The following is a 13107-nucleotide window of genomic DNA, read 5'->3' as shown; positions in this document are numbered from 1 at the left end:
TTAAGGTCCCACAAGCCGTGGGGCACAGCCAAAAATACATAGATATATAAATAATAAAATAAAAGAGAAAACTCCCATATTTTTGTACCTTCAATAGCAGATTTCAGGAAACCACAGCCTTGGGCCAAATCCAACCTACCACCCTTTTTGTAAGTAAAGTTTTACTGGAATGCAGCCATGCACATTCATTTACTTATTGTCTATGGCTGCTTTCATGCTATTATTTACATTTTTGGCTCGAATACTTTATAGATGGTGTGATACTCTTCAATAATATTATATCACTTTAGGAGGCTTGTATCTGGTTGTCTTACTTTTAGTGATGCTAAATTAATCAACAAATTGAGATAGTACCAGCCTGATTAAAACTGCCCATCAATATTTTACCTAATTGGGCTTCCCTGGTGGTACAGTGGTTGAGAATCCGCTTGCCAATGCAGGGGACACAGGTTCGATCCCTGGTCTGGGAATATCCCACATGCCACAGAGCAGCTAAGCCTATGCACCACAACTGCTGAGGCTGCGCTCTGGAGCCCTCAAGCCACAACTACTGAAGCCCATGCGCCTGGAGCCCTGCTCCACAACAGGAGAAGCCACCACAATGAGAAGCCCACTCACCGTAACGAAGAGCGGCCCCCGCTCGCCACAACTAGAGAAAGCCCCCGCACAGCAACGAAGACCCAACACAGCCAAAAATAAATAAATAAATTTATTTTAAAAATATATTTTACCTAATGCATTTACCATGCTCTGATAACTACTGTCTGAAACAGTTATTTTATTATGGTTTGCAGAATGATGATTTTTCTATCGTTTCTTCGGCATTCATGAGCTAAAGCTGCTCTGTAAAGAACTTTTTCTCGTCCACTAGGGTCATTTGTTTGCCCTGAAATGGCACTGGTGTTGGAAAAGCAAGATAAACACTTATTCTTTCCATTTAATTATCAAGTTTTATATTAATGAACTATTGTCTTGCTACCTTCAATGTGTCCAGCGAGCTTTGCTTTCTTTAGGTATTACCTCTTTAGGTATTACTACAAATTATTGCTTTTTATCACAGTAAGTTTTAATCAGAGGTAGTCATTAGTATTTTTGAAACACAAATTGTCCCATCTTTGGCCTGTAGGATCCCCTTGGAAGGAGCGAGCAGGGGCACCTGTTCCTTGTTTCCACTCCTTTGTGCTACAGCACGAACCCCCAATAAAGCCTTGCCTGAAAAAAAAAATTCTTAAGTCATGGACATTTACATGATTTCATCTACACCTCTCCCTACCACTAGGCTGTTCTGAAACAAGTCTCAAACACCTCATCACTACATCTGCAAACATTCCAGCACCTAGCTCCAAGAAACAAGTTATCTCACCTCTAATCACAACCTCTCCCATCCCTTCAACCAAATCCTAATAGCCTTTGAGAGCTTTCTAACTTTCTGGCATAACAGCTCCAGACCTGGAATCAGGCATTTCCCTAAGAAGGCCTAGTTCCTTTCAGTGGGGAATGGTATTTAAAGTGAGAAATCTAGCAGGTAGGAGCTTAATGCCACTGGGTTGTTAGAGTACCAAGGTCTTTCAATGAAGTTAGAAGATATGTATCTTTGAAAGGAAAATAATCATTGTAATCATGGATTCTAACTCATATATGAGCTACCGATAGTTTTTATTTAATTTCTTTTATTTTTATATTTTTTCTCTTATGCTGAAAGTCTTTATTCCTAACAACGTTAAATACTTATTGTGTCCTATTTTAAATATGTAACAGGTTCAAATAACAATACCAGGATTACTACAGACAACAAAATTATTGAGTAAAGTTTAAGATTTATTTGCAGTTCTTTTTATGCTTGTAGTATATCCTACTGGGGATATACAGTCAAAATACCATATTCTGAGGTCACTTGGAATAATTCTTTTCTCTGGCACATTTACATATTTTAAAGTCAAAACAATAATACAAGGTTTTGCGTCGTGGGTAGGGACAGAGAAGAGGGTGTCCCAGGAGAAGATGTCTGCATGGGGAGAAAAGTCTGAGCCCTTCCTGATTGTTTCTTTTGGGGCCCTCAGGGAGAATCCTGAGATTGAAATCAGCCTCAGTTTAGAAATCCCTTTAGTAGAGGACAGAGCAGGGCTTTGCAGCCCTGGGAATTTTTCTGCACTGACTTTTTATTTGCAGAAAATTTAAAGTCTTTTTTTTTTTTTTTTTTTGCGGTACGCGGGCCTCTCACTGTTGTGGCCTCTCCTGTTGTGGAGCACAGGCTCCGGACGCACAGGCTCAGCGGCCATAGCTCACGGGCCCAGCTGCTCCGCGGCATGTGGGATCTTCCCGGACCGGGGCACGAACCCGTGTCCCCTGCGTCGGCAGGCGGACTCTCAACCACTGCGCCACCAGGGAAGCCCCTAAAGTCTTATTTTTATTAATGCCTTTAAAAAGAGGTGAGATTTTAATACTGATTTAATATATTCAATGAATAAAACTATCTTGAGTGCAAAAAATCAAAAAAAAAAAAAAAAAAAACAAGGTAAGTTCAGAAATTGTGCCACCATCTCCCTTCTACCCTTTTTTCCTTCCCTCTCCGGAGGTCACCGTCTTTATTCCCTTTTTATCCTTCCATTGTTAATTTTGGTAAATTTAAAGAGATATTCCATTCTCTTCCTCCCTTCTGATGCAAAAGATTGTTTGATTCTAGGTGTATTCTTATACCTGCTAACAGACTGAATGTGAAGTGTGAAAAACATATGAGGTATGAAATGAGAATATTTCCCAGGTTTGGGGCCATGTATTGAGATGCGGAAGACTGTGGGAGGAGCAGGCTGGACACATTAAGTCTGAAACGCCTATTAGTTGCCCAAGTAGAGATAAGGACTAGGCAATCAAATATACAAGTTCAGAGTTCATAGGCAAGGTACAAGCTGGGAATACAGATAACTGGTCATGATTTTCTACTACCACAATCATATCACCTGCACTAATGACACTTATTTCTGCCTTTCCGATTCTTATTCTTTTTCCTTGCCTATTGCACTGACCAAGACCACCCGTACAATGTTGACAGTAATACCAATAGCTGGTGTCCATATCTTTTTCCCTATTTCAAAGGGAAAGCTATCAACGTTGTGTCCCTAAGTGTTATATTTGCCGTACATTGTTAAGTCCTTAATCCATCTAGAATCCATTCCATGTATGTTATAAGGTAAAGGCTCAATTTCATTTTTCCTGTATGGATAATGAAATGTCTCAGAACCAGTTTACTGAATAGTCCCTTCTTTCCCAACTGATCTACAATACCACCTGGTTACACACACCAACTGTTCATATATGTGTAGGTCTATTTCTGGACTTTCTACTCTGTTCCATATGTTGACTATTAGCAATGCACCCACATCAAGGTCATCATTATTACAGTGGAAAATTTGCTCTCCTCTCTGTCCTCCTTATTCTTCTCCAGAAAGGTGCAGTTATTCATAGGACTGTTCTGATCCATGTAAATTTTAGAATCACCTTGTCAAGTTCTTTGGAAAACCTTTGGGTATTTTGATCACAATGGCATTAATCTATATATCAAGTTAAGGATCATAAAACTGATTCTTCTTATCCATCTCTTTAGGTCTTCCTTAACGACCTTCAGTAAAGTCTCATAATTTTCTGTGTATATGTATTGCACAACTTTTATTAAATTCTAGCTCTTTGTATTTTTTGTTCCTCTTGTATAGAAATACAATTGACTTTTGTATATTTAGCTTATATTCAACCAACTTAACTCTCAATTATTCTAACATGTCCAAGAGTCTTTTAAGCTTCAACTTAGGTAATCATCTGCAAATAATGACAGCTTTGTTTTTTCCTTTCCAATTCTTACACCTCTTATTTTTTTAAATTTTCTCACTTGCTCTAGCTAAGAAATCGCATAAAATGTTAAACAGAAGTGATAGAGGCACTCATGTCTTGATTTTAGAATACTTGTTTCCCAAGTGATCATGTTTTCTGTGTATTTTTTGTACATACTCTTCATCAGATTTTGGAGGTTTCCTTCCATTCACAGTCTAAATGTTTTTCTGTGAATTGGGTTTTTAACTTTATCAAAGGTTAAATTTTAGCTTGAAGGTTCCCAGACCTTGTAAGTAATATGAATTTAAACCCCAAGTCACGTGAAATCAGGCCTAGTGTTACATGTTCTTGGGGAGACTGCTTAGCCCTACCAGCCCCAGATCCAGGCCAAGACAGATTAACTTCCTCAACACCACCCTTGGCCAATGAGCAAAGTTTCTGTGGTTCACACTTTCACTAAGGGTCCAGCCCTTCAACAATCCTGCTTTTGCGGGGATGTCAGTTAGCATTCCCCTCCTCACATAGGCCCAGAGTGTCATCTCCTGTCCTGACATGGCTGTTATAATCCAATCTACTCTTTGGGTTTTGAGGTAGGCACAGATCCTAGGTCAACGGCCAGACTCTCCTGGTTTTCAGTTATTGCTTATTTGGGGCCCTCTTAATTTTCCTTACTTTCTTAGGAGTCAGATATGTATTTTAAAGTGGTATTTCCTATATGTTAGCCTCTATTTCCAAGTATTTTCTTGTGAGAGGGTTTTCAGGTTATCCAACCTATCATAATTATGAAAACAGAGGCATTCGAAGATTTTAAATCCATTTGGCATCATGAAGGTTACTCATATACTCAGCAAGACCAGTTTGAGAAAACTGGTGAGGGCAGAAAGCAAACCAATGGGTTCAAGAGTAAGTGTGTGATCAATTGCAAAACTTACTACAAAGATACAGTAAGCAAGTGCAGTACTGGCATAAGGAAAGACATACAGATCAATGGAACAGAATGAGACTCCAGAAATAAACTGCTACATTTATGGTCAACTGATTTTCAACAAGGGTGCCAAAATAATTCATTGGGGAAAAATAATCTTTTTAGCAAATGATGCTAGGACAACTGGATATCTACGTGCAAAAGAACGAAACTGACCCCTACCTCAAACCACACAGGAGAATGAATTCACAAAGGATCACAGGACTTCCCTGGTGGCACAGTGCTTAAGAACCCTCCTGCCAATGCAGGAGACATGGGTTCAAGCCCTGGTCCATGAAGCTCCCACATGCCATGGAGCAACTAAGCCCATGCGTTACAACTACTGAGCCTGTGCTCTAGAGCCCACGAGCCATAACTACTGAGCCCACATGACACAAATACTGATGCACCTAGAGCCTGTGCTCCGCAATGAAGAGCAGCCCCCGCTCACCACAACTAGAGAAAGCCTGCACATGGCAACGAAGACCCAATGCAGCCAAAAATAAATAATTTTTTTAAAAAAGGATCATAGACCTAAACATGAGAGATAAAACTCTTAGAAGAGGGCTTCCCTGGTGGCGCAGTGGTTGAGAATCCGCCTGCCGATGCAGGGGACACGGGTTCGTGCCCCGGTCCGGGAAGATCCCACATGCCATGGAGCGGCTGGGCCCGTGAGCCATGGCCGCTGAGCCTGCGCGTCCAGAGCCTGTGCTCCGCAAAGGGAGAGGCCACAGCAGTGAGAGGCCCGCGTAACGCAAAAAAAAAAAAAAAAACTCTTAGAAGAATGCATAAGTGTACATCCTTGTGATCTTGGATTAGGCAATGGATTCTTAGATATGGCACCTAAAGCACAAGCAACCAAAGAAAAAAACAGAAAATTGGAATGCCTCAAAATTAAACTTCTGTGTTTCAAAGGACACTACAGAGAAACTAAAAATACAACTGATGGGAGAAAATATTTCCAAATCATACATCTGATAAGAGGCCTGTATCCAGAATGTATAAAGAACTCTTTCAACTCAATAATAAAATGACAAACTGATTTTAAAATGGGCAAAGGATCTGAATAGATATTTCTCCAAAGAAGATATACAAATGGCCAAAAAGCACATGAACAGATGCTCATTAATTATTAAGAAAACGCAAATCAAAGCCACAATGAGATACCACTTCACATCCACTAGATGGCTATAATCAAAAAGACAGGGACTTCCCTGGTGGCGCAGTGGTTAAGAATCCGCCTGCCAGTGCAGGGGGACACGGGTCCAATCTCTGGTCTGGGAAGATCCCACATGCCGCGGAGCAACTAAGCCCATGCACCACAACTACTGAGCCTGCGTGCCACAGCTACTGAAGCCCGTGCACCTAGAACCCATGCTCTGCAACAAGAGAAGCCACGGCAACAAGAAGCCCGCGCACCGCAACGAAGAGTAGCCCCACTCACCGAAACTAGAGAAAGCCCGTGCACGGCAACGAAGACCCAACGCAGCCAAAATTAAATAAATAAAATAAATTTATTTAAAAAATTTTAAAAGACAGACAATAACAGATTTGGGCAAGGAAGTGGAGAAACTGGAATCCCCGTGCATTGCTGGTATGAATATGAAATGTTAAGGCTCTTTTGGAAAACAGTTTGGCACAGAGTTATCATGTGACCCAATAATTTCACTCCTAGGTATATACCAAAGACAACTGGAACATATGTTTACACGTAATGTGTACACCAATGTGCAGAGCATTATTCATAAAAACCAAAAAGTGGCAACAACCCAAATGTCCAGTGATGAATGGATAAACAAATTGTGGTATATCCATATAAATATTTTAGCCATAAAAAGGAATGAAGTCCTGAGACATGCTATAAAACATGTGAACCCCGAAAACATTATACTAAGTGAAAGAACACACAAAATGCCACACGTTGTATGACTTCAGTTACATGAAATAGCCAGGATAGGCAAATCCATAGAGACAGAAAGTAAATTAGTGGTTGCCAGGGTCTGGAGGAAGAGAGGAGGAGGGACTGCTAATGGGTATGATTTACTTGGGGGTGATGAAAATATTCTGGAATTAGTGGTGATGGCTGTACAACCTTGTGAATATACTAAAAACCACTGAATTTTATGCTTTAAAATAATGAATTTTATGGTATGTGATTTATATCTCAATAAAAAAAGAAATGTTAATAAAGTAAAAAATCCTGGCTACTGTTATTGCTATGAATAATAAATCATCTTTCATCTCTGATCCAAGACTTTCATCTTCTACCAACAGCCATGAAACTGCTACAGGCTAATCTGTTAGTTTGCAAGCAGGGTAAAGTCACAGACACGTACTTCATGGTTCTTGATGAGGCATTAGTTTTTCTGTTTTTGGTTTTTTTTAAATTAATTGATTGATTTTTGGCTGCATTGGATCTTCGTTGCTGAGTGGGCTTTCTCTAGCTGCAGAGAGTGGGGGCTTCTCATTGCAGTGGCTTGTCTTGTTGCGGAGCACAGGCTCTAGGCGTGCGACCTTCAGTAGTTGTGGCTTGCGGGCTCTAGAGCGCAGGCTCAGTAGTTGTGGTGCACGGGCTAAGTTGCTCCGCGGCATGTGGGATCTTCCCAGACCAGGGCTCGAACCCGTGTCCCCTGCATTGGCAGGCAGATTCTTAACCACTGCACCACCAGGGAAGTCCGGCATTAATGTTAAAATAAGAAACTTCTTTTTAAAAACCTACTTCTTTAGCTCAAGTCTTTCCTCTCCTATGAGACTGGTCTGCGTTTGTTTAGTTGGGAGAAAGCACCGTGGGGAAGGCTGCTGCTTTCCTGTGAAGGGGGCAAGGATCAAAGGCCCCCTATACCATGGTGTGGGTCAGCATAGACAAGCAAGCCCCAGGTGCGGTCTGCGAAACAGGGTCTACTGGAGAGAGGTGGCAGAGCCTCTCAGTGCCTCGCCTCCCCAAGACCACTGCAGAACTGCCTGCAGGGCTCCTGCCCTCATCTCCCTGTCAAATAACGGGTTGTAGCAGCCTGCCAATAAAGGGAAGGGGAATCAGCCCCAGTACTCTCTTCTCTCAGATGCCAAGAATCCCCCAACCCACCCCTTTGACTCTTGGTTTAATTCACTGGGTCAAAATGAATTACTTCATTCTCTGGGCTCCAATACCATGTTCTTCTCTCTTTGTCAGATAAAAACATAATAGGTTCATCTCTTTTTATGGTGAGTTATTTACACATCTTATGGATTATGTGGTTTGGTACTTGGGGGCAACTGGACATGGACTCAACTCTTGGCTGACCACTCACTAGGTCTGTGTACTTGGGTAGGGGGGACCTCTTAGAGCCTTGGCTGCCTCATCTCCAGGATGGAAATACCAGCCACCACCCAGAGTTATTATAAGAATTTAATAAAACCACACTAATGAAGCATTTAGCCTATTTCCCAGAGCATCTCTGATAATTAAAATATAGTAACTGGTGTAAAAGGAATAAGGCACAATATGGGCAGAGAAGATTGAGTTTAACTAATTGGCAAGGCGGCACGAGACCAGGACATTTTTGAAAAATGTCTGACATGCAGCAGGGGCTCCACAAAAGTTAGTTTCTCTCATCCTTCATCTAAGACTGAGCTTGAGCGCAAGGACCAGGTTATCTTTTAGCGTGCTGAGTGAGCCTCAGGCACATTATTCTGAGGTACTCACAAATTTTTAAATGCTCCAAAAAAATTAAAAAGCCAGGGGATGGGGGCTTCCCTGGTGGCGCAGTGGTTGAGCGTCACCCAAGCTAGCTCACTTGGAGATTTCTGCTCCTCCAACACTCCATTCTTCCCAAATACTTCAGCAGAGGGTTGGAAGTCACTGCTGCTCCAGGGCCTGTCAAACACAGGTCTTAGCATTGCACCTCCCAAGGCCAAACTCCAACAGAAGGAGTTTGGGCATAACAAGCAGGGCCCAGCATAAGCCTCCATACCCCCTTCCTGACAGAGGGTTTCCCTTCCTCCTTCCAGACTCGGGTTCCAAGCACGAAGCCCTCCACTGGACCCTTTTAATCACTAATTGTTAAAGCACATTTAGGGTCAGAATCAACAGGCAAGAAATGCTGGGGTTGACTCCTAAGCTCTGGGCATTGGGAGGCAGGAGCAGGAGGAAGAGAAGGCTGTGGGGTGGAAGGAGGCTTGTTTATCAGCAAAAGGAAACAACTTGCATGCTGCAGTTTCTTTCCAACAGGATCTCCTGCAAAGCCAACCAGCCACAGTTAGAGGAATGCCAGGATCATTCACCATCACATTCTTGAATAGGTACTGTGGCAGGCAGAATCATGCCCCCCAGCAAAGTGGTCCATATCTTAATCCCCAGAACCTATTAAGGATTCTGGTCACCAATTCCGATGTGGGGGGGGGGGGCAGTTTTACCACACCACCAAGCACTGCTCCAGACACCAGCTGGGTGTCCTACAATGCAACTCAACTCTGACACTGTCTACCCAGGAGATAGCATCAGATTCCACAGGTTAACGGCTCAGTCGCATAGGACTGCCCCGCTTCAGACGCCAGTCACCTGCAAGCCCAGGTTGTCACCTGTGCTTCTGACTGACCACCTATAGACTGGAGGTTCCCACGACCCCTCCTTGGGTCCCATCAATTTGCTAGAGTGGCTCACACCTCAGAGAAACATTTTCCTTACTGGATTGCCATTTATTTAAAAAGTATATAACTCAGGAACAGCCAGATGGAAGAGATGCATGGGGCAAGGTACAGGGAAAGGGCACAGAGCTTCCATGCTCTCTAGGTGCATCACTGTCCCCAAATCTCTACTGTGTTCACCAACCCGGAAGCTCTCAGAACCCATACTTTTGGGTTTTTATGGAGGCTTCATTGCAGAGGCATGACTGATTAGCCTTGGTTCTTTTCCTGCAGGTAAGAAGGCTGTCTGTCAAAGTCATTTTAAAGGGATTTTTTTTCTTTACTTTGGGAGAAACAAAAATTAAAACGTTAAATTTTAAAAGAAAGTAGTAATGCTGTCCTCTAAATTGCTCCCGGCTGTAGGAGGAAACTGCTTTAGTTGCAACTAAATTTAAACAGAACTAACAGTGGTTAAGATAATTAAAAGGCTGAAGTATTGATGAATAAAAATAGAGAGGTTTATGGGCAGAATCAGGCTATGGCTGTTACTCCCAATTTCCTGGTAATTCCCTGGAAAAGCCTATGGGCTTCTGAAACAGGGAGGGCACCAACACCTCCCAAGCAAGGGCCCAGCATAAATCTTTCAAGGATGCCTTTAAGCGCCTGCCAGTTGCTATGCTAACTAAACAGATAATGTACATTGTCTCATTTAATCCTCATGGAAACTCTCAGAACTTGCCATTATTACCCCACTATACAGATGAAGTCCTGGAGGCTCAGAGACCATAATCTGGTAGTCTGTCCAAGATCACTTAATTTATGCTCATAAATAGAGAAGCCTGTTTTTTGAATTCAAACCATATGACTCAAAAGTCATCAGCTTCCACTCTATTGCTTGGTCTGGAAAAGTGTCTTATTTGTGTTTTTAAAAAGACAAAGAGTAGGACTTCCCTGGTGGCGCAGTGGTTATGAATCCACCTGTCAATGCAGCGGACATGGGTTTGAGCCCTGGTCCGGGAAGATTCCACATGCCACGGAGCAACTAAGCCCGTGTGCCACAACTACTGAGCCTGCACTCTAGAACCTGCGAGCCACAACTACTGAAGCCCTGGCGCCTAGAGCCTGTGCTCCACAACAAGAGAAGCCACTGCAATGAGAAGACTGCACCACGACGAAGAGTAGCCCCTGCTTGCTGCAACTAGAGAAAGCCCGCGTGCAGCAATGAAGACCCAATGCAGCCAAAAATAAATAAATTTATTTTTTTAAAAAAAGACAAAGAGTATATAAAGAACTCTTACAACTCAATAATAAGGCAAATAGGGAGTTCCCTGGTGGTCTAGTGGTTAGGATTCAGTGCTTTCACTGCAGTGGCCTGGGTTTGATCCCTGGTCAGAGAAACCATCCTGTATGCAGTCAGGTGCAGCCAAAATAATAATAATAATAATAATGCAAATAAACCAATTAAAAGTGGACAAATCATCTGATAGACATTTCTCCAAAGATAAACAAATGTCCAATAAGCACATGAAAAAGACTCTCAACATATTTAGCCATTAAGGAAATGCAAATCAAAGCCACAATGATACATCACATCCACTAGAAGGGCTACAATTTAAAAGACAGACAATAAGTGTTGAGATGTGGAGAAATGGGAACCCTCATATTGCTGGTGGGAATGTAAAGTGGTGCCGATTGGCACACAGTTTGGCAGTTTCTCAAAAAGTTAAATTCCATATGACCCAGCAATTCCACTCCTGGGTATCTACTCAAGATAAATTAAAATTGATGTCCACCAAAAACTTGTTCACAAATATTCACAGCAGCATTGTTCACAATATCCAAAAAAAAACAACTCAGGGACTTCCCTGGTGGTGCAATGGTTAAAGAATCTGCCTGACAATGCAGGGGACACGGGTTCGATCCCTGGTCGGGGAAGATCCCACATGCCTGGCACGGAGCAACTAAGTCCTTGTGCTGCAACTACTGAAGCTCACACACCTAAAACCCGTGCTCCGCAGCAAGAGAAGCCACCGCAATGAGAAGCCCGCACACCGCAAGGAAGAGTAGCCCCAGCCACAACTAAAGAAAGAAACTAAAGAAAGCCCACACGCAGCAATGAAGACCCAACGCTGCCAAAAATAAATTAAATTTTTTTAAAAAGAAACAACTCAAATGATCAATTGACAGATGAACAGATAGATAAAATGTATACACGAAGAATGGAATATTATCTGGCAATATAAATGGACTAAAATATTGATAAATGCCACAACATGTATGAATCTCAAAAACATGATGCTACAGTAAGAAACCAGACACAAAGGGCCACATATTGTATGATTCCACCTATATGAAAAGTCCAGACTAGACAAATCTGTAGAGACAGAAAGTAGATTGGTGGCCGCCTAGGTCGGGGGTGGGGGGGTGGGGAGGACGGGGAATGAGGAGTGACTGCTAACAAGGTTTCCTTTTGGCACCCCAAATGCTCTAAACAGGGAAGTGTTCTAAAATTAGATTGTGGTGATGGCTGCACTGTAAATATACTAAATACCTTTAAATTGTACACCTAAAACAGCTCAATTTTATGGTTTGCAAATTATATCTCAATAAAGTTTTTTTTTAAAGGTAAGGCACATTTTCAAGAATGGCTGGAATAAGCAAGCATTTCTTTTGCCACTCCACCTCACAAACCAACGCTCACACAAATGAAGCCAGTGAGTGGCCAGGATCATTCAGTCCCCATGGCTTGTATTGGATTTAGAACGTATTGCGTTAGCCTCAAAAGCACGTTTAGTTTTTTAAGCTAAAAAGTTTTTATATTTAAAGTTTTTAAATTCAGTCTGCTATCCACTCCCACCCACCAACCCCACTAAAAATTAGTTCTGCCGACGCACCTTGCGAGAGCAAACGACAAGCTCCGAGAAGTAACACGCGCCCTGCCACCCTGGAGGGGAAATGAGAGGTGCACTTTCCACAAACGCCTCCCAACGCCCAGGTCCCCGCCATCCCCCGCCCAGCAGCCCAGGGCCGGGAACCAAAAAGCCGTACCTCCCCCCTGTCAGGTACATCCAGCCTGCAGCCCAGACGCTGAGCCTTAGCGCCGTCTTCCGGCGCGCCCCTACTTCTCCGACGCCCGCGGGGCACTGGGCGGGGCCGCCCCTCCGCAGCCAATCCCCGGGCGGCTGCAGCCCGGCTGGGCGGGAAGACCTGTGCGCTCGCTGCGCCGTGCCGGCAGTACTCGCTGGGACGGTAACTGCGCTGGTCTGTAGTAAGCGCCTGCGGACCCTGCTCCGGCTTTTAATAGACACCCTCCCCCTACACACACACCCAAAATATGTTTGCAGAGAGAGTGGAGCGAGTGACAGTGGCGCGCGCCTAGTTCTTTTAGGAGTGGAGGGGCTCCCATCCTGGGTCGGAGAGGTGCACGTGGCGCACTCGGGCTGCGTTTGAAGCCAGCGCCCGGCCGAGACTGGCTCAGTGCAGATGGGGAGCTGGTTGCCCAAAAAGTGGGGTGCCCTAAACACGCGGGCGCAACCGGTCAGCACATAGAGGTGCTGCTACCCTTCCCCGAACATGCACCCCGGACCCGCCTCTGCGGTAGCGCTGGCCCCGGCGCCCCCGGATCTGGGCAGGAGGTGGCGGGCGGGGAGGCGCCAGCCTCGGAGGGGAGGGGCGCGCGGAGAGGGCGGGCTGCAGGCTGGCGGCCCACCGTCCGTCGC

The 13107-nt window shown here is 43.8% G+C and overlaps 1 protein-coding gene across 1 annotated transcript in view; it reads right to left on the bottom strand.

The window, feature by feature from the left end:
* The window catches only part of TDRD10 (tudor domain containing 10), a 46915-nt gene extending 33952 nt beyond the window's left edge, over nt 1-12963 (bottom strand). Inside the window, exons 1-2 of the mRNA XM_067025150.1 lie at nt 12950-12963; nt 12437-12629 (exon numbers count right to left, since the gene is read on the bottom strand). Coding sequence (XP_066881251.1) covers nt 12437-12629; nt 12950-12963 — 207 coding nt within the window. The remainder of the gene's footprint in view (nt 1-12436; nt 12630-12949) is intronic.
* Between the last annotated feature and the right edge of the window lie 144 nt (nt 12964-13107).

This window comes from Kogia breviceps, chromosome 1 (genome assembly GCF_026419965.1).
Source record: "Kogia breviceps isolate mKogBre1 chromosome 1, mKogBre1 haplotype 1, whole genome shotgun sequence".
NCBI classification, from domain to species: domain Eukaryota; kingdom Metazoa; phylum Chordata; class Mammalia; order Artiodactyla; family Physeteridae; genus Kogia; species Kogia breviceps.
Note: the sequence above shows the minus strand (reverse complement) of the source record. Positions and strands in the feature narration are given on the sequence as shown.